This window comes from Aricia agestis, chromosome 1 (assembly GCF_905147365.1).
Source record: "Aricia agestis chromosome 1, ilAriAges1.1, whole genome shotgun sequence".
Classification (NCBI taxonomy): domain Eukaryota; kingdom Metazoa; phylum Arthropoda; class Insecta; order Lepidoptera; family Lycaenidae; genus Aricia; species Aricia agestis.
The window spans coordinates 21,046,500-21,070,897 of NC_056406.1; the positions used below are offsets into that span (position 1 = coordinate 21,046,500).

A 24,398-nucleotide genomic window follows, 5' to 3' on the forward strand; every position below is an offset into this window, starting at 1 on the left:
AATGAATTCACATATGCGAGATAAATAGATTTTTTCACATTTCACAATACTCTGCCTGAATAACTTTTTAACGACGTCCTGAACTACGTGGGGTTTGTGGGACCCCAGCACACTTTGTGCACGTCTGTTCGTTGCAGCGGTGAAGAAAATCCTAAACTACTGCCGCCGAACGATAAGGCAATGTCTTAACTCCAGCTACATAAAGCGTCAAAAAAGTCACACGAGTATTAAAAAAGTTATGAAAATTTTTGTACGTCTGGGGTTTGTCAGACCCCACGTGGTGCACGGAGGGTTAAGTAGTACGAGTGAGCACAATTCGTGCATTATATACACAAATGCATCCATTTACGAACGCTAAAATAATATGTTTGTATTTACTTTAAAATATATTTACAAAGAGACAAAACCGTAAATACGACGCTAGCGTTAAAAGCTAGCAATTCTTAAAAGCTTTAGGCGCACCTGGAATACTGAGATAAACCAAACGCTCTAAAGGAAAATGTGCGAAAATCTCCGATTATACAGGGTGTGACAAAATAAGTGATAATACTTTAGGGTGTGTACGTGTTCCTTGTAGAGAGTCACTGTGAAAGTAGCAGCGCTGAAAGACCAAAAAATTTTTTCACTTTTGTATGGGGAAACTCGTGACGCTCGGGCCCTTGCCCATACAAAAGTAAAAAAAAATCGTCTTTCAGAGCTGCTACTTTCACAGTGAACTCTCAACAAGGAACACGTACACACCCTAAAGTATTATCATTTATTTTTGTAACACACTGTATAGCACGCCATGTAACGTACTCAATACGGCTCTCCTCAGCTCTGTCACACATTAAATTGCAATTAAAGAACCATAATATTATTCGAATTAAGAAAACTTAGTATGTTCCAACTCGTCTCTAAATGTCTTAAATTAAGAAGTAAACTCTTAAAGCGATATTTTTATGTAGCTACTATTTCACAGATTTTACTAAGCATAGGACGAAGCTGTCCTTCCTGTGCAAATGGACTTTGTACAATTTGCACTTAAAGAAAGTCGTCACGTTGGATTCAATTTCAAAACATTACGGTCTCAATCCTAGAGGCTATGCTCTAGAGTCTAGAATCTAAATTGTCAAAGCGTATAAAGCGAGCAGCACAAAAATCGATGAAAAGCAAAGCCAATACCAGCTAAAATGCCAATATCAACTTCCATTAAATACTTCTCAATTTCTGTTAACAGGTGTCTGAAATTTCTGTCCGGGAATTCGGGCTGGTAGTGGCGTGTATATTCTCCGCGCTGGCTCTCCGCCTCCTCACTGCCTTTTTAATTGCTCTCGCCAGCGAATTATCTGCCCGAGAAAGTATTTTCATTGCCATTACTTGGATTCCGAAAGCTATAGTTGAGGTGGGTAAAAATTCATCAAATACTTTTGTAATTGAAGAGAATTGTGTGAATATTTTGTTAATAATATGGTAATGCATGCCATAGAACTGCAGCTTAATAAATTTTATGACAACGTACAAATTGCAATGCACAATACACATTATTAATAGCACTAAGGGTTAATCCACTCAAAGGTGAATTAAAAAGGAACCGATTTTTGCGAACTGGCCAAGAAGCTAGCGCTACTACAATTACTCGAAAAAACTGTTTTTTGTGAGCTCTGATTATAAACATCCTAATAATAAAAGAATAAAATCTCTACTCGTACATTTTAAAACGGTTCTCAAATAAAAAAATATTATCCAATATCCATACAGTATGTTTGTATAAAGATCGAACGAGCTGCTTACTTTTATCAGGTCGGTTTTAAGTTGGCGCACACAGAGGGGATTAGTAATTACTATTCCCTCAGTCGTGTCTGATCAAACTCGCAGTTTAATTTACTTCGAGACTCCATACTAGTTAAGTCGTTATATTGAAAGACACTGAGGGAATTTATAAGACACAAAGAAAAAGAGAAAAGCATAACCAAAGAATGTCGTGACTTTTTATAATTGATTCTAGAACGAGTCCGAACAGAATCGTTTGAGATTTAATTTAAGATATTATTTTTTCTAATATTCTGATATTTACAATATACAAAGATTTATGAACTGGATCACTATTTACTACTACACTATACATTTTCTTAAACTTCTGGCACTTTAGAAAATTTTCAGGCTTAATAAAACCCTAAAACAAAGAGGGAGTGAAAAAATAAATTCGTAAAAACTGACCTACTCTGAAACAAGACTATTTATAAAATATAAAAATTGGAACCTCGTGTGACCGCAACACATGCTAACTAGTTCAATTACTCACTCGAGTTTCATTCATTCATTAGAACTAGAATAAAATGTCATGCACAGTTCAGGAAAAACTGAAGTAAAACCTCTACAGTCACGTTTATAAATCACACGTTTACTCTTTGAGAAATACTATGCATTATGAATTTATGATATAATTTTAACTATTTTTCTCTTACCTACCACCTATTTTTATGTTGTAAATTATTATATATTATATGTATCTGATACACACTTTTTAATCAACTTTTGCATGGGCAAATTCCTGACACTGGGGCGCTTGCCCATATTACAAGTCACAAAGAAATTGCTCTTTGAGCGGTGTTACTTTCACAGTAAACTCTATAAAAGGGACACATACACACTCAAGTTAAATTACACCCTAGTCCCTGTATATCAATATAATAAACATAATCAACTGGCAATAATTTTATAAACTAAAATACCTATTAAAATAATCTTATTTGTATGTTTCAGGCCGTGCTTGTACGAGTGGCAATGGACTCTCTCTGGACAGAAGGGGCGACATTGCAAGACAAGAACATAGCAAAACAACATTCCAATATCATAGTTATCGCTATTCTTCTAACGTCATTCTTAGGAACAATTTTAACAACCCTATTAGGTTCTACCCTCTTGTCTCAAGACTCAAAAGTTGCACCAGAAGGTGAGCATCAAACTAGCAGTGCCACAGCCAAGTGTAGATAATAATCTATACATTTAAACAAAATTGGAGTGTCTGGTTATTGAAATAACCGTTTTTTGCTACATGCATACTTTTTTTACGTCTGTGCATGCATATGAATATTTAGACGGCACATACACCAAAATAACAATTTTTAGAATTTTTGTCTGTCTGTATGTCTGTCTGTTTGTTCCGGCTAATCTACGAAATGGCTGGACCGATTTTGACGGGACTTTTATTGGCAGATAGCTGATATAATAAGGAGTAACTTAGGCTACTTTTTAACCGACTTCCAAAAAGGAGTAGGATATTTTTTTATTTTTTATGTTTTATTACCTATGTATTTTACACCGCCGTTTGTGGACCGATTTTCAAAATTCTTTTGCTGTTGCATAAGGTATGTTTCAAATTAGATACCATGTTCATAATGTTCATTATTTGTTATCACATTTTTTGACGCGGACGAAGTCGCGGGTAACTAATAATACTCAATATCTATATGGTAAAAATAAAAACCCTTACTTACCACCAATCCATCCTATATGCATTAGGAAAGAGTTTCTTCGCATTTTATGTAAAAATTCAGAAGGTTTTTTTTTATAAAGTTTATTTACAATTGACTAATAAGTATATAGCTGCCATTTTTTTCGATAACTTTTTGCCATCTTGTTGGTAGGGACATGATCCCATTGCTATAAAAATTTTGGGGCTTCTGATGAAAAAACTGCGACAAGTGGTTTTGGCAGTCCTCTTGTGATGTCAACCTGACACTGCCTAAGGAATTCTGCAGCGACCGAAACAGATGTAAATCTGAGTTGCAAGGTCAAGACTAAACGGCGGATGCATTAACACCTCCCAGCCAAACTCCCGTAATTTTTGCTGAGTGGCTAAAGATGTGTGAGGTCTAGCATTATCATGGTAAAAAACCACACCCCTTCTGTTGATTAATTCCGGCCGCTTTCTCTCAACTTCTTGCTTTAATCTCATCAGTCGTTCGCAGTACATTTCAGAATCGATGGTCCTGCTTCCATAATTAATAATGCCCTTCCAATCCCACCACACACACAGAATCACCTTGTTGCGAGTTAACCCGGGTTTCACCACAGTCTGTGAAGCCTGACCGGCCTTTGACCACGATCTTTTTCGCACGTTCTTGTCGTACGTGATCCACTTTTCATCACCAGTTATCAGCATCTTCAAAAATGGTTCCGTTTCATTACGCCGTAATAAAGAATCACAAATGAGTACACGGTTCATCAGGTTTCTTTCAGTGAGCTCATGAGGCACCCAAATATCGAGCTTTTTTTGTGTACTCAGCTAGTTTCAAATGCGCCAAAACTGTTTTGTGGCCAATCCCCAGTTACATCGTAACTACTAATATGCCGATCTCGCTCCACTTTTTCAAAAATGCCAGAGCGACGTGCGTTTTTGATATCAAAATTTCTGGATTGAAAATGCTTAAACCAAATTTGGGATACTCTCCCAGATACTGCATAGGTCCACAAACATCACAAATTTTTTTCGCGGCTTGTGCATGTATTTTTACCTTTTTTGTAATAAAATTTAAAAATGTATCGAATTTCTTCATTAAAATCAGTCATTTTAACAATAATAAAAACAAATGAAAATCTCTCATTTACCTTATTTGAATTTGGAACTGTCTTCAATAAAATTAAAACTTTTTAATGATACCAAAATCAGCCAGATACAATTGGTGTTAGCCCAAGAGATTTTATGACAAGTTCTCATACATAAGTTATACAGGGTGTAACAAAACTAAGTGATAATACTTTAGGGTGTGCATGTGTTCCTTGTAGAGAGTTCACTGTGAAAGTGGCAGCGCTGTAAGCCCAAATTTTTTTTCACATTTGTATGGGAAAACTCATGACGCTGGGGCACTTGCCCATACAGGCAAAACCAAGAATATGTATAAGCGAAAACAAGCCTAAATTGCATGGGCTGTACCTAACAGAGACAAAAAAATTGCTCACCATAAAAACAAGTTATCATATTGTTTCGTTTATAATATAAATTTGGTTAACTTAAATAACTAATTAATAATCCTTCCTTTTTAAGTCGATTAAAAATAGCTCAAAAAGATACTGTCTGTATTGGTCCGTGACTACATCATAATATTATCTGTTTGCTGATAGATCGCTCTCGCTATCACTTTATAATAATAAATATTTTGACTATGATAATAAACTCGTGATGACGATATTTACCCACCCCCTTAAACTGAATTTTATACTAGAACCAAATATTATCAAGTACCTATTATTGCAATTAATTGGTTGAATGTACTACTAGCTTTTTCATACGGCAGTATTTACTTATTATAGTAACCCATGGGAAGACTGTACTTTTCCAGTATGAAGAATAGCGTGTGCGTTAATTCTGAGTCAAAACCTGTTTAGTACCTTTGCCTAAAGAAGTAACACACATTCACAGTTGACAGAAGCTACAAAATTTCACAAACTTTCGATTTTATATTTTGATTACAAAAAAAACGAAATATATGACCGATAAAAAATAAAAAAGTTACTCCGAATAAAATTGTATTGGCGATGCCTGAAAAGTGTAAAAGCAACGGACCTTAAACAAATTGTGTTGGTTGCAGGTGTCTACGCGGCGGAGAACGCGTCTCAGTCTGGGAACTCCAGCAGTAATACTCTTAGTAATATACAATATATTGATGGCTAGTACACATTGTGTTTTTATTTCCTTTTAGCTTCGTGTTATACAGTTTGGATATGTAGAAATAATATTTAAGGTAGTGCATTTTGAATCCTAGATTACTGAAAAGGTGTTTTTTACTCTGTTGTTCTTACTCAGTATGATTAGTTACACATTTCTCAGTATTTCGTTATCATGTAGCTATAGTCTAAGAACATGAATAATGTTTTTTGTATTATAGCCTATACTGTCCCACTGTTGGGCAAAGGGGAGGCTCCAAGACAAAGAATAACTAAATAGTTACTACGTAACTTTGTAGAAACATTCCACACTTGTTTACTTGTTTACGCGAATTGCGTACATTCGGGAAGGAATGTTCTCGTATAAATTGTCACAGGAGGACGGGCTGAAATTCAGTTCGATACGAGCTATCATCAAGGCGACTTCGGAGTGAAAACAAGTGATTAATAGTGAGTGATCCAGTGAACCTACGACTTGGCTACGACCTAGGACAGTGATAGTGCTTAGTGTATTGGACATAGTGAAATAAGTCTTCAAGAGAGTCAGCAGGTCTTTCTATCCAAATCCTTCGAACCCTTAGCACGTAATAGTATTGTCACTTAGTTTTGTTACAACCTGTAGATATAAGATATAGATACAAGTACAATTTATTTCATCATTTATTTTTATTTTTAGTTATTCGTACATTTTAGAATGACTTAGCAAACATTATTACAACTACTTATTTTATTTCTTTTGCAAAAAATGCAAATCCATCTATTCTCGAATTTTTTAAAGAGGGCCGTTTTGTCTTTTTTATATTGTTTGTGTAAGTAAATAGTTAATTCTATACATATTATAAAACAAAGTCGCTTTTTTTCCCCTCATGTCCCTTTGTTCCCTTTCATCTTTAAAACTACGCAACGGATTTTGATGATTCTTTCAGTGTTAGATAGCCCATTTATCGAGGAAGGCTATAGGCTATATTTTATCACGCTAAGACTAATAGGAGAATGTGGAAAAAACGGGGGAAATTATTTGAAAGGGCTTATCTCGCGAACTACTGGAGTCGCTGGTCTGGTGGTACTGGTCGCTAGTACCTATTCTATAAAAGATTCCTGCAGCTCCACGTGTATGAGCCGGGAAGTAGATTAAAAGCTAGACTAAAAATTCTGCCGAAAGGTGGCGTCCGGCGTTTATGACTGAACTATGGCCAAAATTCGCTAAATAGTGGAAATAATCGACATTATATTATAGGAACAATAGGTACCCTAGAGTCATTTTACCTTCAACACATTAATACACAAGAACAATAATAATTATAATTGCCTAATATTGCATCCGGCACTTTGAAAACCACTGTCTAGTGAAATATAGTCTCAAGTCTGGCTATATTTTTGTCGGACGAGAGTTAAACCCAGAGTGAAAATATTATGTAAGTATGAAAAATTATTCATATAATGACGCGGACGAAGTCGAGGGCAATAGCTAGTGAGAAATATATATCCAACAGATTAATATACTCTTTCTATACCTGTTTGATAAGGATAGCTCCATAAAGTAACGTTAATTACTATTGATTTTGTGAGCATAAGGCGCAAAAATAAATATACTAAAATAATCCTAGCTCAGCTCCGATATTACTTAGAACAATTTTTATTACTAATATAATATGTTTCTCTAATATAGTGCTACAAAATGGTATTGGTTTAATCCCTGGCCGCTGGAAAAAAAAATGACGCCACAGGTCCATACAAAGATACTCAATGCCCTTTACTGTTGACCAGTGTAATCTTTCAATAATCATTATTCATTGTATTATTGGTTCCGATACAGTCTCGATTAAAAAAAGTACAAAATGGTTTTCTCATAAAATATTAAACAAACTCTTGATTGGTCGAAACTCGATAATCGGTTTACTAGCTAAAAGCCGAGTATGGCCGAGCATTGTGAGGGCTTGCGTCGTTTTTCTGCGAATGGTAATAATGTATAAGACAGTTTCTTTTAAATATTTTTAATAGATACCAAACCTTGACTAACCGCCTGCCGACAAGATATCCACTTTCTCCATATAAATAAAAATTACTATGTTATAGAACAAATCAATTATAGGCGTGATAGTTTTTCCGTAAAGTATACCACAAAAGTGCTCAGATTGTGAGATATAATACTAGAGCTTGCTTCGCTCGTCCTGATAATACCAAAATAATATTATTAAGAGCGCACCTGACCCTAACTTGACTACATACCTAGATCTCAAAAACTGTAAGGTCTACAAAACTGACTTTTTGACATAAGTAACTTCAGTTCATGAAAATTAAATGCTCAAGACCAAGACGAAAACACGATTACTGAAAAAATGCTCGATAGTTTATTTTTTACAAAAAACCTTGTTTTTGACACATTTTTGCTTGGATCTACGAAGTTTGCTGTCTTTTCTTTTATATTTTTATTTTTTTATTATCTATAAAAAGGCATTGATAAAACATAAAATATTTGCTCAAACACTTTTTTTATAATCATTATAGTTGGTTTTTTATTCAAGTAAAACTAACTAGGCGATGATTCCGCATCGTCCTATTTCACCCGGCATATGAAAGACGGGCGTGAGTGTAAAGAGAGAAGGACGATGTTTAATTTTTTGAGTCAGGAGTGCTCTTAAGACGATTTGTTTACAATTTAGTGGCAGCGATTTGAAATTCACATTAGGTTCAGATATTATCAGGTAATTTACCGTGTTCTAGTGACCTGCAGAGGACCACGGATGCGTTAAGTTTACCGGATCGGAGGCAGATGGGTTATGACTTATGAGTTATGACTGATCATGTTTACACCGCGTTACGTAAATATTTGTAGATAGTGGAGCCTGCGTGATTAACAAACTCGTAAGATACGACAATGACATTGTAATTGGAGTCAACTGACATGCGGACTTGTATGCTATTTTTACCCGCGCACCGTTATAATCATGCGGTAAATATAGTTATCGAAGAAAATGTCAATTTCGATAGATAGTTACGAGCGATAACCGTAAAATTGACTTAATTTTATAACCGGGGTCTTATTCTATCAATAAATTTTTACCACTTCGATTATACTAATATGTTTCGTCACGTAGACAATACTTTTTAGGGTTCCATACCCAAAGGGTGACCCTATTACTGAGACTTCGTTGTCTGTCCGTCTGTCTCCAGGCATCAAGAATTTAAGGGGGGCTCCCATACAAAAAAGCTAAAATTTGGTCTATTTTTGCTCTATAACGGTACGGAACCCTTCGTACGCGAATTTATTGATTTTTTGATATTTATGGTACCTAGACGAATGCACGTTTTAGTATTCACTAGCTGTTGCCCGCGACTCCGTCCGCGTGGACTTCATCCGCGTGGTAGTTCCCTTCATAGAGTAACTTAAATTGCAGTAGGTAGTTCCCGACTCCCGTTGAACCATGTAGATTGTAGATTGTAATTTGTAGGCTACATTACTGCAAATTGCAAAATTTGCACGACAGAGGTGTTTCCGCGGTTCGCTTACTTCAAACTTCAATGTTTACACTTTACAGACAGACAGACTCAAAAAGGTGGCCATACACGGGACAATTATCGTAACGATTTATCTTCTCGATGTTAAAATCGAACGACAAATTATACGTGTGTAGCAATATCGCAAACGATTTTACGTTCAAAAGATCGATTGGACGATTTTCTTGACGATCGATCGAAACGACAAAATGTCCCGTGTATGGGCACCTTAACACATAAAACCCTATTTAAGCGTAGGGGGATAAAACTTAAAAGCTGGGAAGATGGGTTGAAGTCGAACATTATAACTAAATTTGAACATATTTACGCATTTTCACCCCCTTACATCCCTTTTTTCCAGTTAAAAAGTAGCCTATGTCCTTTTTCAGACCTTAGACCATCTGTGTACAAAATTTCATTACAATCGGTTCGGTAGTTTTGGCGTGAAAGCGAGACAGACAGACAGAGATACTTTCGCATTTATAATATTAGTATAGAAGTATAGATATAGATTAATATTTAAAACAAAATGAGTACTAAGCTTTATATTTACCGCTGAAAATAGTGTTTTATTGCCATTTTACGTAATTTAAAATCGTTTCAACGAAATTCTTATCACAGTCTGCTGTGAGAATTCATTTGTAGATCTGATATTTCGCGCAGCTATTTTTGTTGAACAAAAACCGTTATTGATTAATGATTTGCTGTAGCCTGTAAGGCCGCCACAATTGAGGCGTCCACGTCAGAAAGAATTTTTTGCCTCTATAATTAATCTTAATTAATTAATTCTCGCTGCCTATTCGGTGCGACGCCACTGTTAAAGAGTCATAAGTCAGAACAAATGGGACTAAAATATATTTGATGTCGTCAGCTCTGAAGGTCCTATTTATCTGTTCGGTCATATGTTTTATCGCTAAATATAATATACGGGGTGTAATAAAACCAAATATGATAATTGATAATACTTTATCATTTGTTTTATTACAATGTGGTGTGTCTCTGATATAGAGAGCTAGAGGTAGAGTTCACTGTGAAAGTAGGAGTGCTGTAAAAGTATATTTTTTATTTGTATTGACAAGCGCCCCAGACAGCGTCATGAATTTCCTCATACAAAAAATACTTCACTTTGTTTTGTTACACCCTTTAAATAAGTAATTTACTAAGACTAGAGATCGCCCAATGGTCGAAATTCGACCTCAGATAAAAAAAAATATATCAACGCTTTTCTATTGATATTCTATTGTCAAAATCTCAGAACAGCAAAATATTGACTTCATTATTTTTTAGACATAATTCCTGAGACAGTCTCAGAGTAGGTATCAGTTTAACAAAGTCAAATGATGACAGACTGGCCGTGTAATAAATTCTTAATTAAATTCTAACAGTCAACCATAGATTTATTTATAATGGAGTCAACCAAGTTTTGTTGATTACAGAATCCTATTACGGAACCCTAACGATCATTGATATGGACTAAGAATGACTAAGAAAATATTCGTCAATTATTTGAAATTAATGATTAAATTTTAATATTTTGGTGAACCTGCTACATACACACGCATTACACATTCTCAAATTAAAGCAGTTAATAGTGGGTAGTAGGTATTTCAAAGTAAGCTCTACCAAAATTATGTGATTGTGACTATTTGTATTAAAAATGTTATAGAGGGGAATAAAATTTTAAGGAAGTGCCAAATTTATAAGGGCGAACGAAGTGAGCCCTAGTATATCCCACAACCGGAACATTTTGTGGTATACTTTACGGAAAAACTATCACGCCTATTGATTTGTACTTTAACATAGTAATTTTTATTTTATACTAGCTGTTGCCCGCGACTTCGTCCGCGGCAATAATATTATAGTAGTATGTCTGCAGGCTGATATATCTCAAGCATCGCGCTAGCTAGACAGTTGAAATTACAAAATATGTATGAACAAATATAAAAATTTAAAATATATCCTCCTCCTTTATTGAAAGTCGGTTAAAAGGTAGCCTTAGTTACTCCTTATTATATCCGCTATCTGCCAAAAAAGTCCCTTTAAAATTATCCCAGCCGTTTCAGAGATTAGCCAGAACAAACAGACAGACATACAGACATGCATGTAGTAAAAAACGGTTCTTTGAATATTACAAACAGACACTTCAATTTTATTTATATGTATAGATGTAGATGTGTTATCATCAATCAGTCAAGGTTTGGTTAGTACTATTAAAATATTTAAAAAAACTGCCTTCTAAGTTAAAGATTATTACCTACCACGCAGAAAAACGACGCGAGCCCTCACAGATCTCGGCTTTTAGCTAGTTAATTATTATAACTATTTAATAGAAAAATTAACAATTGAAGTTACTCTGAACAATTAGAAAATGAGACAAACATCTTCTGTGATATATATTGGCCGTGTTAACTCATTACAAGAATTTATTCTTATCATTTATTACATTGCTTGGTAAATTTTATACATGGCCGTTTGACCACGTAGTGTGTGAGTATCGTACCATACTCACTTGTATTAGTGATGTTGAAACAAATGAAACATTTTTATCTAGTAGCTACTGTTTAGAGGCTGGATTTGTTAAAAACAAACATACCGTAAACGTGAATAAACGCATTAGTTTTGTTTATTTTTCCCGAGTTTATATTTTGATACGAGAATAACCGTAGCTAAGAATTTTTATTTGAAATTATGTTTTGAGTAGTTCGAGTTTTCTATTCAAAAGTGTGACGACTACGAGTGAGGGAAGAGAACAATCTCTAAGTGTTAAAAATATGCGAGCCGATCTCAATATGTTTGGAATGACGAAAGGGTATTATTGTACACAGAAAAAAATGACGCCCACAACTTTGTTGTGTCAAAATTCGTTTACCGCGCGGGAACCGTACATTTTTCCGTGATAAAAAGTATTCTTTATCCTTTTCCGGGACTCAAAGTATCTCCGTACCAAATTTCAGTAAAATCGGTTCAGCGGTTTGGGCGTGAAGAGGTAACAGAATCATTTATAATACTACTAGCTGTCCCGGCAAATGTTGTTTTGCCATAATATAAAGTATATCGCCCATAATATTATTTTATTTAAATTTACAAAATAAGTATGACACCATGGCAACGTCCATCGCTATCCCGTCGCACAAATAATGGTCGCCGTCAGTCTCGAATTGTAATAATTTACTAATATTATTTATTCAACAAATGCACCTATCAATATAAAAAGTAGCCAGTAGCCGATTCTCAGACCTACTGAATATGCGTAGGAATATGCATATAAAATTTGGTAAAAATCAGTAAAGCCGTTTCGGAGGAGTATGTTAACTAACATTGTGACTCGAGAATTTTCTATATTGAGTGAATTTTATATGAATTTTGTATTTAAGATATAATATTATATGGATGGATAGACTGAAACTTGAAGGTCAGCGAAGCGCGGGCTTTCAGTGGCTCAGTAATTATTACAGTCAGGCGACGACACTTATTGATTTGCCTCATGATGTGACAAACGCTGGTGATCTAGACTCCCTGCGCAGGAGTCGCTTACAGTGCATAGTGTTATGCTGACTACTGCCTTAGTAATGGATGGCCAAATTAAAGGTGAGTGACATTCTTAATTATTAATTTAACAGTTAACCTAGGTACTTGTGTGTGTAATTAAAATTTTTAAAAGTCAATGTTTTAATTATTTTTGTATCAAAATAATATAGATCATTCCTAAGCTTTAATTAATTTTGTAAGTTTAACTTGCCAGGAATATATTAATTGCTTTAATTAAAGGCTCGATAATTACTTAATTAGTCAACAAATATTTTTTTCTTTGTAAAAATTGTCTACTTAAAATAGCTAATATAGTATAAAGTGGAACAAAATATTGTTTTATTTTTCTGAAAAATTATGAACACTAATTATTATTATATTTAAGACTCTTTGTAATTTATTACTAATTATTAAATTATGTAATTAAATTTGGATGTACCTATACAATATATAATATGTATGTATACTGAAGAAATACAGCTCGACAAGGCTTTAAATGAACGTGGGTGACATTGACGGGAGCGCTGCTGGTAAAGGAGAACTGTCAATCACGTGTCAAAAATGACGTTTTTGTATGATAGCTAAGCGTTTAGTTGTTATCTCGCCACGTTCATATAAAGCCTTATCGAACTGTATTCAAATATTTTAAGATATTGCCCTTTACTTTTTCAATCAATTTCGTTAGTACCTACACAAAGAACTCTACATTTTACGGAAAAAAGCTTTCCTATAGTCGATTTAGCGCCTTAAGCAAAATGAGATAACAAAGAGACAGATAATAAATAGATACTATATGACGCCCGCAACTATGTTGCGCCAAAAGTCGTTTATCGCTTACCGTGCCGGAACCGTACACTTTTCGGGGATGAAAAGTATCATATTATGTCCTTCCCCGAGACTTAAATATCTCCATACCAAACTTCCGCGAAATCGGTTCAGTGGTTTGGGCGTGAAGAGGTAACGGACAGACAGACAGACACACATTCGCTTTTATTATATTATTATGGGTTATGGATGAACGTATTAGTATTGAGTCTAAATAATAATAATAATACTCCCCACACCGGTTTCGGTGACGGTGGCCAGTTTCATTGACCAGGCCTGTTACGCAGGAGTAGTTTTATAGTGCCCAAGTGTGTGCGCAGTACACAAGAGCACTCTCTCTTCCTTTCACTCTCATAACCCAGTGGGACGGAAGACCGACATGACTGGCGAGAGGTCAGGCGCAGGACCGACTTTTTACATGCCCATCCGACGCATGGATCATCTTACTTGTCAGACAATCAGGTGATCAGCCTGCATTGGCTTAACCAAACTTTGGAAATAACATGTTTCCAACGCGGGATTCGAACCCGGAACTCCGGAACTACGGAGTTGAGAGCCACGCTCACTAGTCACTAGACCACGGAGGCGTCTAAATATAATCTCTATAAATCTAAATCTAATAGTGTAAATTTCAGATACCGATAAAAATAAATAAAAGTATTTTCAAGAGAGAGGAGGGAAAAAAATAATCGGCCAAGTGTGAGTCAGACTCGCGCACGAAGAGTTCCGTATCGTTATAGAGCAAAAATACGTAACTATTGAGTTCTACAATTACGATTATAAGAACTACCTTAATTTGAAAGAATTATATATAAACAATTCAAAGAATACTTCCAATACTAATATGTAGGGAAAAATAAGCTGACAAACCATAGGCCGCTTCTATAATATAATTAATGGCACTACATTTTTACATACTTAGTGTAATTTAGCTTAAGCTATTATTGTTATTTTCCACCTTTTTGGTAAAAAGTGGCCCCGTGCTAGTTTCTTACGCCGGTTCTTCTCGGCGGGGTAGTTCCCGAACCGGTGGTAGGCCTCATGTAGACACGACGTTCTATAAGTGTTAACTTTGTTAACCTACTTAGAAATAAATATTTTTCATTTCATAATAATAAAAAGTTGATGATGGAGTCTCTACCGTGGAGGCGTTACAGTGCGATGATTTCCCTTGACCCTTCGCTATTCTATCGAGCTCCATCAACAAACTATGTCATTTTTTCTGATCACAATAATGAGATTTTGATATTATTCTTTTGCATGAATAAATAACAAATGAGAGTTGTTTAATAATCATTTTCGTGATCCTCGCGACTGACTGTGGGGCTAATTCATGTTTTTTTTTTTCTATAAGATAATCCGAAGAAAAATTACAGCTTCTTTTCTAGTTTAACCCCATTACTAAGACTTCGATGTCCGTCCGTCTGTCCGTCTGTCCATCCGTCCGTCCGTCCGTCTGTATGTCTCCAGGCTGTAACTCAAGAACCGCTATAGCTAGACTTCTGATATTTGGACAAATTGTGTATTTCTGTTGCCGCTATAACAATAAATACTGAAAATAAAATAAAATAAATATTTAAAGGGGGCTCCCATACAACGAACCTATATTTTTCTGCTTTTTTTGCTCTATATCGATAATGGCAATAGCAGGTACTTGAATTTTTCACAAAATCCTTGATTATATGTGTACTATCATATTTAATTTTAATATTAAAATAAAATAAAAAATTAAGGGGGGCTCCCATACAAAAACACAATTTTTGGCCTATTTTTCCTTTATAACGGTACGGAACCCTTCGTGCGCGAGTCCGACTCGCACTTTCGCACATTTTGTTTAAAAATCATTCGTAACAAACTGTTCCGTGACAAAAATTTAAAAACACTAAAACACTTATCAGAAAATACTTTTAAAATTAAATAGTTAAGTACAAAACATAATTTCGAAATGCATCGCCATACATCCATTTCAATTTAACTGATATTTTTAGTTGAAAACAACATTTCCAGTAGCGACCGAATAGATTTCATTTTGAAAACCTTGTTGGTTGTTGCTTTGTAACGCCAAATCAATTGAAGCCCGCTGAACCATGCCGACATTAATAGCGAACGTGCGAACTTTGCCTTTCAATAAAAAATAGCTTACTTATATAATATTTTACTGCACATCATTAAACACACGAACTGGCTACTTAGTCAAAGGCATTCGATAACTTCAACAGCAGAGCGGAAAACGTGTAGGATTAGCTATAAGGAATTGCAAGAACCATTTTCTAATGAACTGTCACCAACAGTATTTCCGAACCATGACGACAAACGTTCAAAAAGAGAACGTATTCTCTCTTAAATGGCCGGCCGATGCAAGTGCGTTACTTGCATCTCTTCTGATGGGCGACGGTAGTTGTTTTCCATCAGGTGACCCGTTTGCTCGTATGCCCCCTTTTAATTTAAAAAAAATGTTACTCAGCGATACGAAGGATAGGCTTAGATACACAACTTATTGGACAGATGCTTCATACTCTATCTATATTATTTGAAAGGGCTGATTTGAACTACTGGTTCGATTTTTTTTTTTTTCTGCAACGTTCACGCATTAGTTAACTATGTGTACACATTACACATGCATGATATTATACAGTGAGATAACGCGACAGCGGTCGTTTCTCACACACCACAAAACCTTTGCATGTCAAAATAATGTCATGGCATAGTAACGCTTAATAACGTAAATCGTAATATTTGGTTATTGGAAACAACATGTTGTAGGCGTTTCCATGACATGACATGATTTTGACATGGGCAGTAAAATGTTCGTGTTCGGCTCATTTTTTTATCCCGCAAAACTTTTATTACGCATGTCAAAATCATGTTATATATGACAACACCACAAATCATAATCATAATCATAATTTTATTTGCTAGAATATGGTAACAAATTGATCTTAACATTAAATATTAGAGAACACATATTCTGCTAAAAGCATGCAAATTTTTATATCTTAAGTGCTAATTAGTTACAAAATTTATCAAAACAATAAAATTTTAAAATAAGTAAATAATTAATATCACAACTCTATCAGTCAAATCCATTAAATAAAAAATATATACTATTAAAACAATAAAATTTAAAAGTAAGTCAATAAATAATATCACAAATCTATCAGTCAAATCCATTAAAATAAAAAAATACGTACTATCAAAACAATAAAATTATAAATAAGTTAATAATTATATTGATATCACAAATCTATAAATCCAATTCATTAAAATTCTAAAGTACATTATAGTGGTCATCAAATAAAAAATCATTAATAGAGTAATAGCATTTGGTAAGTAACAATTTTTTCAAATTCTTTTTAAAGATATTTACATTAGTGTCACTAATACTCTTGGGAATTTTATTGTAAATTTTCGGGCCCATGCAGAAAACACTCTTTGCCATTATCTCTTTTCTACAGGTATGTACACATAGTTTGTCACCGTGTCGTCTATTTCTTACTACATTATTTGACAGTCGTGGGTAGAGGTGCAAATTACGTTTTACAAATAATGCAACCTCAAGTATATACAAAGATGGAAATGTGAGAAGTTGGTATTGTTTAAAAATTGGTTGACAGCTATCAGTACTTTTTAATTGAAACATCGCTCTTATGCAACGTTTTTGCGTCTTAAATATAAATTCCTTATCTGCGGCATTTCCCCAAAAAATTATGCCGTACCTCATAACTGACTCGACTAAACCATGGCAGTAATAAGTGTTTTAACGTTGACTGATAAGGATAGCTTACCTAGCGCATATGCAAAACTACTTATTTTTTTACCTAGTTCTTGTATATGTTTCTTCCAATTTAATTGCTTGTCTATTTCTAGACCTAAAAATCGTGTTGTATCTACTTCTTCTATTTTGTTATTATTATAATGTAGATTAATATTTAATGAATTTGAATTTCTTTGACTAAAATGTACTATTTTTGTTTTATTTAAATTAATTATTAAATTATTTCTATTTAACCATTCAATTAAAGAGCGTAATGAGTTATTAATATCACTTTCATACAAAATAATGTCTTTGCAGTTTACTGTAATTGTACTGTCATCTACAAATAAACTTGTGGGTTGGTTGGCTTTTGGTAAGTCATTAATATAAATAATGAAAAAAAATGGACCTAACACAGTCCCTTGAGGTACTCCAATATCTATATTTCGCTGCGGAGATCTATATTTCACCTCAATTCTTTTTTTATTATTTATACGGCAAATTTCTGTACATTGACTTCTGTTATTTAAGTAAGATCGCATCAATTGTAAAACGTTACCTCTTATTCCGTAGGATTCAAGTTTTCTTAGTAATATTTTGTGATGTACATAGTCAAATGCTTGTGTCATATCGCAAAAAATAGCACAAACTGGAGTCCTATTATCAATTTCATGCATAATGTTTTTTAAAAAGTCATATATAGCCAGATTAATATTTTTATTTTTCCGAAACCCTTTTTGTTCGTCACATAAGATATTATTTTTTTCTAAGAAGTTATACATTTGGTTATAGAAATACTTCTCAAAAATTTTTGAAAACACTGAAACAAGTGCAATTGGCCTGTAAAACTCTTTTAACTCCCGGTTTTCTTTTTTAAAAAGTGGTTTAATGATCGTTAATTTAAGATCATCAGGAAAAATCCCAGTCGTTATACACTGATTAATTAAAAAGCAAATGTGAGGACAAATGTATTCGTTAACAGCTTTAATAATTTTAGTTGAAATACCGTCATACCCAACACTATGCGTATTTTTCAGAGATTTTATAATTTTATAAACATCTTGTGGAATACATGGAGCTAAAAACATTGAATTGTTATAAGATATACATGTATTATTTGAAATTAAAGTGTCATTTATTATTGGTTTCACTTTATCTATAAAGAAGTCATTAAATTCATTTGCAATTTCTTGGGGATCAGTAATATATTCATTATTATTATTTTTAATTCTTATAATCATCTCATTTGGCAAGTTTAAACGTGTTTCATTGATAAGTTCCCATATTGTTTTACATTTATTTTTTGATGTTAAAATTTTATAATTACTTTGTGCTCTCTTTGTTAATGAAATTATTTTCTTAAATAACTGACAGTATTTCCTATATTTTAAAATATTTTCAGGACTACGTTTATATCTAAGATTCAAAAACATTTTTCTTTTTTTACGACTGCAAATTTTTATCCCTCGTGATATCCACTTTGGTTTGCGAAGAATATTTATTGTAACATACTTTTTTGGGAAACATAGCTCGTAAAATAATTTAAATTCTTCGATAAAAGAATGATATGCTTGTGAAGCATCATTTGTTACATTATATAGCTCAGAAAATGACAGCTCTTTAATACATGACTTAAATTTTAAAATATTTTCAGTACAATAATCTCGCACTTCTTTGCGCCAATATTTTATTTGAGGAATTTTCTTTACTGGTAGTGTAATTATTTGAGCTGTGTGATCAGACAAACCAATTTCTCTCACTTCCGATCTACATGATTTTTTTAAATCATGTATAAAATTATCAATACATGTTTTGCTTGCTAGTCGAGTCGGTTGTTTTATAGCAATTTTTAAATTATAACTTAAGAGTATGCATTCCAAATTTAACGTGGTGTTATTTGATTTTAAAATATCTATATTAATATCACCAGCTATAATAATATTTTTAAATTTAGATTGAAAATAATAATTTAAAATTTGGTCTAATTTATAAAAAAATGTTTGTAAATTATTATAATTAGGTATTCTATACATACAAATTATTAGTACTTTATAAAGAATTAGTTCTACAGCACAACATTCTATTACATTTGGTATAGATAGTTTCTTAACATAATGTACTTCATTCCATTCTAAATTATTCTTTACAAGGATGCAAGCTCCACCTCTTTTGCTAGCTCTACAGAAAGAAGCTGCTAGAGAGAAATTCTGTAAATGAAGGTACTGTTCTTGACCTTGTCCTATAAAATGTTCGGTAATACAGAGAACGTCAATACTAATCTTTTCTTCTTCTAATTCTTGAAGACTTACAGAAAGCTCATCCATTTTATTTAATAGTCCTGCAATATTCTGGTGTATAATAGATATACATTTATTGACGAAAGAACGATGAGCCTGATGCTTCTTCATATATTTAATTTTCTGATGATAATCCCTCAGATTCATAGTTATTTATTTGATTAAGAGATTTTTTATATTTATATATATCATTTATCTGAGTTTGTAGACCATCAAATATTTTGCTTATGCCATAATTATTAATCGAGCCAGAGCGACGGTGAAACATTCGAAAACTGTATTCCAAATTCTCATTTGAGTCCAATATGTATGCATTTTCATGAGTTGTGATGTCTAAGTATAAAAGATTATTAAATGTTTCGATTCTCCAGTTGAACATATCTTTGTAATAACCATATTTATAAGTAGGTAGGCAAATAATAACATTTGTATGTTGAATTTTATTCAGCGTCTCTCTGATAAATGTTATTAGGTTGAAGTAATCATTCGTTGCTTTAAAATCCTCATCGCCAATCAAGATGACACAGAAATCATTGGATGTAAAATCTGTTAATTTGTTTTCAATGCCTCTTAACAATTCACTTATCTTAGAATTTGTTTTAATATAATGACATACGTTTGTATAATCTTTTAAAGAATCTTGAGCGATAGGCAAAATTTTATTATGTTTATTTGTGAATGCATATTTTTCTCTGTATCATTTGTTTGTTTTCGTCAACAGGAATTTTATTTATTTTAATCTGATCACGACATAGTTCTCCATTACCACAGATGTCATCAGTTTTATTTGTAGGGGAACATGATATTTTATGTTTAGTTCTGCCATTTTTAGAAACAATATTTTTATTTTTTGTGTTTTCATTATAATTAGCCTCAAAGAAGCTTGGCGTTCTTAACAGAGCGAGACAGTACTTCAGTCCGGACCAACGCCTACAACTCTACAAGGCGCAGGTTCGGCCTCATATGGAATATTGTTCTCATCTCTGGGCAGGGGCGCCAAAATACCAACTGCTCCCTCTGGATCGTATCCAACGAAGGGCTACTCGAATTGTTGACTGCCATAGTGTTTCAAACAGCTTGGACCCCCTGGAATTACGCCGAGATGTTGCTTCACTCTGCATCCTCTATCGGTTGTATCACGGGGAGTGCTCTGAGGAATTGTTCGGAATCATACCACCTGCAACTTTTCGCTATCGTCCCACGCGAAAAACATACCATCCTCATCACCTTGATGAGTGGCAGTCTTCCACAGTGCGTTTTTCGCGTAACTTTCTGCCGCGCACTGTAAAACTCTGGAATGGGCTGTCACCAGCAGTATTTCCGGACCGATACGACCTGCAAACCTTCAAGAAAAGAGCGTATACCCTCTTAAAAGGCCGGCAACGCACCTGCAGCTCTTCTGATGTTGCGAGTGTCCATGGGCGACGGTAGTTGCTTACCATCAGGTGACCCGTTTGCTCGTTTGCCCCCTTATTTAATAAAAAAAAAAAAAAAAATGTATAAGATTCCTGTTTTGTTCCGATAAGGCTTCAATTTGTTGTAGAGCATTATGTAATTCCGTTTCTTTTTTTTTCCGTTTTAATGTTCCGGCTATATTTTATCACGCTAAGACTAATAGGAGCGAAGAAATAGAGGAAAGTGTGAAAAAAAACGGGGGAATTATTTGAAGGGGCTTATCTCACGAATTACTGCAGCAATTTTTCTGTTTTTTGGCAGCGATAAGAAGTAGACCACGTGAAGGATCATTTTGTGGACAAATTTTTCTGTGAAATACTTTCCTTACATAGGAAATTGGCGTTTGTTGTACAGGCCACTTTGATCTCACACATTTGAGTTTCCAAAACAGTCATTCATTGGTTTTGTTCTTGATTATTTTTTCTTTGGAGTCGTTCATATCGCACAATGGAAAAATTGAAATATCGCTTTATTTACGAATATGAATTCAACCGTGGCACGAGTGCTGCAGAAACAGCTCGAAGAATTATAACAATGAGTATGGCGCTGTTGTCGCAAAAGAAAACACGACCTTCGGTTTTGGTCCCAACGTTTTCGTTCTAGAAATTTCAACCTTCAGAACAAGCCCCGTGGACGACCCGAGAACGGAGAATAATGAAGAATTAAGAGGAGTCCACACCACCCTTTTTTCCATACAAACGTTGTCCCCTGTTTCCTCCCTGGATAATGCTAGTAGAGTTATAATTTTTTTCCTGAATATCTGCGGCCACTAATAACAATGTCCCTATGTTTTCTTTTTTTTCATAATTTAATTATTAAATAAGACATGAACGTTCAAAAACCCAAAAAAATGGCCAGATTTTCCGCTGTGTTCAAACATCCAGAAAATAGATTTGGCTAGATTATACAAAAAAAACTAAAACATAGGAACACAGCTCAGGCCTTTCTTTAATCTTTAATGAAAAAAGTACTTAAATCGGTTAAGTTTAGGAGAAGGAATCAGGGGACAATGAATCGTTGATTTTCTGCAATTGTCTCTATCTTGAGGTAAGAGAGACAGCTATAGATATTACACGTATTTTTTGTCATTTCTCTAGCCCCTGGTGTATCCCCTTAAAGGCTATTGTGGAAGCGGATCCATCGCAAACCACTTCAGAGTTAGCAGCAGGCTTAGGTGTAAGTGATAAAACTGTTTTAATCCACTTAAAGCAAATTGGGAAGATAAAAAAACTTGAAAGGTTCCTACGTGAGGCAAGAACGTAATATCTAATTTACGCGGGTGAAGCCGCGTGGAACGTCTAGTTGTTAACGTTAATAAGAGATGTCGTGAAGACAGACTGTAATGAAATGCATTATAAGTGTACCTATTCATACTGAGATTATAAATACGAAAATGTGTCTGTCTGTATCTCCGTTCTCTCTTATCTCCCAAACCGCTGAAACAATTTTTCTGCGGTACTTAGAGCCGGGAAAAGGTCATAGGATACTTTTTAATTTTTATTCCGGAAAAATGTACGGTTCCCGCGCGATAAACGAATGTGCAACGGAGGACGTCATCTAGTATTATAACGCTTATTATGTCGCTAATAGATACATAATAATAAACGGTAACATGTAATGTGAAAGACTCCTTTCAGACTAATTACTCGTTCACGAATATTGTTATCATGTGATCAACTTCGACCACCTTAGGTGTCTAATCAATGTTTACTTAATTCAGTTCATGACGCTACTGTGTTTGTCGACACAACATGGGTATAATCAGCGGGTAAACTCCTACAATTTAATATGATCTGATCAAAAATTTTAATAAATATTTGTTCTTACAGTTATTTTACCAGTATGATGATTTGATCTGTTGAAGAAAAAATCTCAGCCAAACATAACCTCTTTGGGAGTTGGTTAAAAATATGAAATTAAGGTCTTAGACATAGTCAAGACAATTTGTAATATGCATGAAATTAATTATATTAATCTTACTAGAATTACTTTTTTAACCCGGCGAGAGTGTGGTGAAAAAATGTAACAAGGAGTATGTGGCAGGGTATGACATACCCGCTTACAATATTTGCTGTGAAAAAGCATTTTTAAGAAAGAACATTAAATTCATTATTTAGTATTATAAAGACTATATTTTAACATATTGGAAATAAAAACATCTGCGTCATTTTAACATTACAAATCGCTATGTATTTTCAACAAAAAAAATTACATTCTCAAATAAACTTCAAAAGAACTAGAAAAAACAGTTTTTTTATGAAACAACAAATTAAGCTGTTTTGGAACATAAAATAAGTATCTACAGGGTGTAACAAAAATAAATGATAATACTTTAGGGTGTGTACGTGTTCCTTGTAGAGAGTTCACTGTGAAAGTAGCAGCGCTGAAAGACCAAATTTTTTTTTCACTTTCGTATGGGGAAACTCATGACGCTCGGGTCCTTGCCCATACAAAAGGAAAAAAAATTGTTCGTCTTTCAGCGCTGCTACTTTCATAGTGAACTCTCTACAAGGAACACGTACACACCATAAAGTATTATCACTTATTTTTGTTACACACGATATATAAACTAAGAAAAAATTACAAAAATATTTAGGAACATCTTAGGAACTGGAGTTTAATTCAGCACACTATTTGCAAGAAAAGTTGCATGTTCCGTACCTAATATCGCCTTTGTACTGCTTGCACATGCTAATTTTTTTCTTCCATTCCTTTTTGTATAGTCAATCTCCACAACTAACATTAACGACCAATAAGATTTTGAGTGGAAGAAAGTCGTACGTTGACCTAGGAAGAGATTATCTGACGTATGTATGTCAAAATATTATTTTCGTCTTTCCGCAACTTCAGATGTTTGTAAGTTAAAGTCAAGCCTTAGTTATGGATGAAATCGGTTTCTTTACAGTTTTTATCCTGATTTTTACAAAAAATATTTTAAGTACTTCTTCCAGAATTGACCGAAGTCGGTTTTCTGCACTGTCAACATCAATTTTTTATTTAAATCTACAATGAGACAAGGAAAGTAAATTAAAATAGCAGAAAAAGCAATGTTAGTTTCTGTCACGAAATATGTACACCAACTATGTGGCAGGATATCACATACCCGAACGCAGTTTGCAGGCGTATAACTCGAGCGCAGGGTGCCGCGATACTATACGATCATGCCACTATCCCATCCAGTACTACTTTACCTCCAGCTACTCAAAGCAACAACATGTTTCAAGGCCACAAATGAAAAATACACGCAAATTAGTAACATGGTGGGTATGACATACCCTGCCACACTTTCGCCGGGTTAATACCTGACAAATTAATATTGTTTAGGTAAGGTTCGGTTGGCTGAAGTTGGGTGTCCGGGAAACCTGAGGCGGGTTATCAGCTACCTGAGTGGA

The 24,398-nt window shown here is 34.2% G+C and overlaps 2 protein-coding genes across 5 annotated transcripts in view; both read left to right on the forward strand.

Moving 5' to 3' along the window:
* LOC121726697 (sodium/hydrogen exchanger 9B2-like) overlaps positions 1-5,658 on the forward strand; it is a 42,730-nt gene extending 37,072 nt beyond the window's left edge. For 3 of the 4 annotated variants that reach the window (XM_042114201.1, XM_042114189.1, XM_042114202.1), the window contains exons 9-11: positions 1,220-1,384; positions 2,746-2,935; positions 5,574-5,658. In XM_042114201.1, the coding sequence (XP_041970135.1) occupies positions 1,220-1,384; positions 2,746-2,935; positions 5,574-5,656 (438 nt within the window). In that variant the 3' untranslated portion in view covers positions 5,657-5,658. The remainder of the gene's footprint in view (positions 1-1,219; positions 1,385-2,745; positions 2,936-5,573) is intronic. The other variant, XM_042114195.1, reaches the window with a different exon arrangement.
* A 6,913-nt stretch (positions 5,659-12,571) lies between these two features.
* Positions 12,572-24,398, forward strand: part of LOC121726733 (sodium/hydrogen exchanger 9B1-like) — a 32,496-nt gene continuing 20,669 nt past the window's right edge. Inside the window, exon 1 of the mRNA XM_042114204.1 lies at positions 12,572-12,735. Within this exon, the coding sequence (XP_041970138.1) occupies positions 12,721-12,735 (15 nt within the window). The 5' untranslated portion in view covers positions 12,572-12,720. The remainder of the gene's footprint in view (positions 12,736-24,398) is intronic.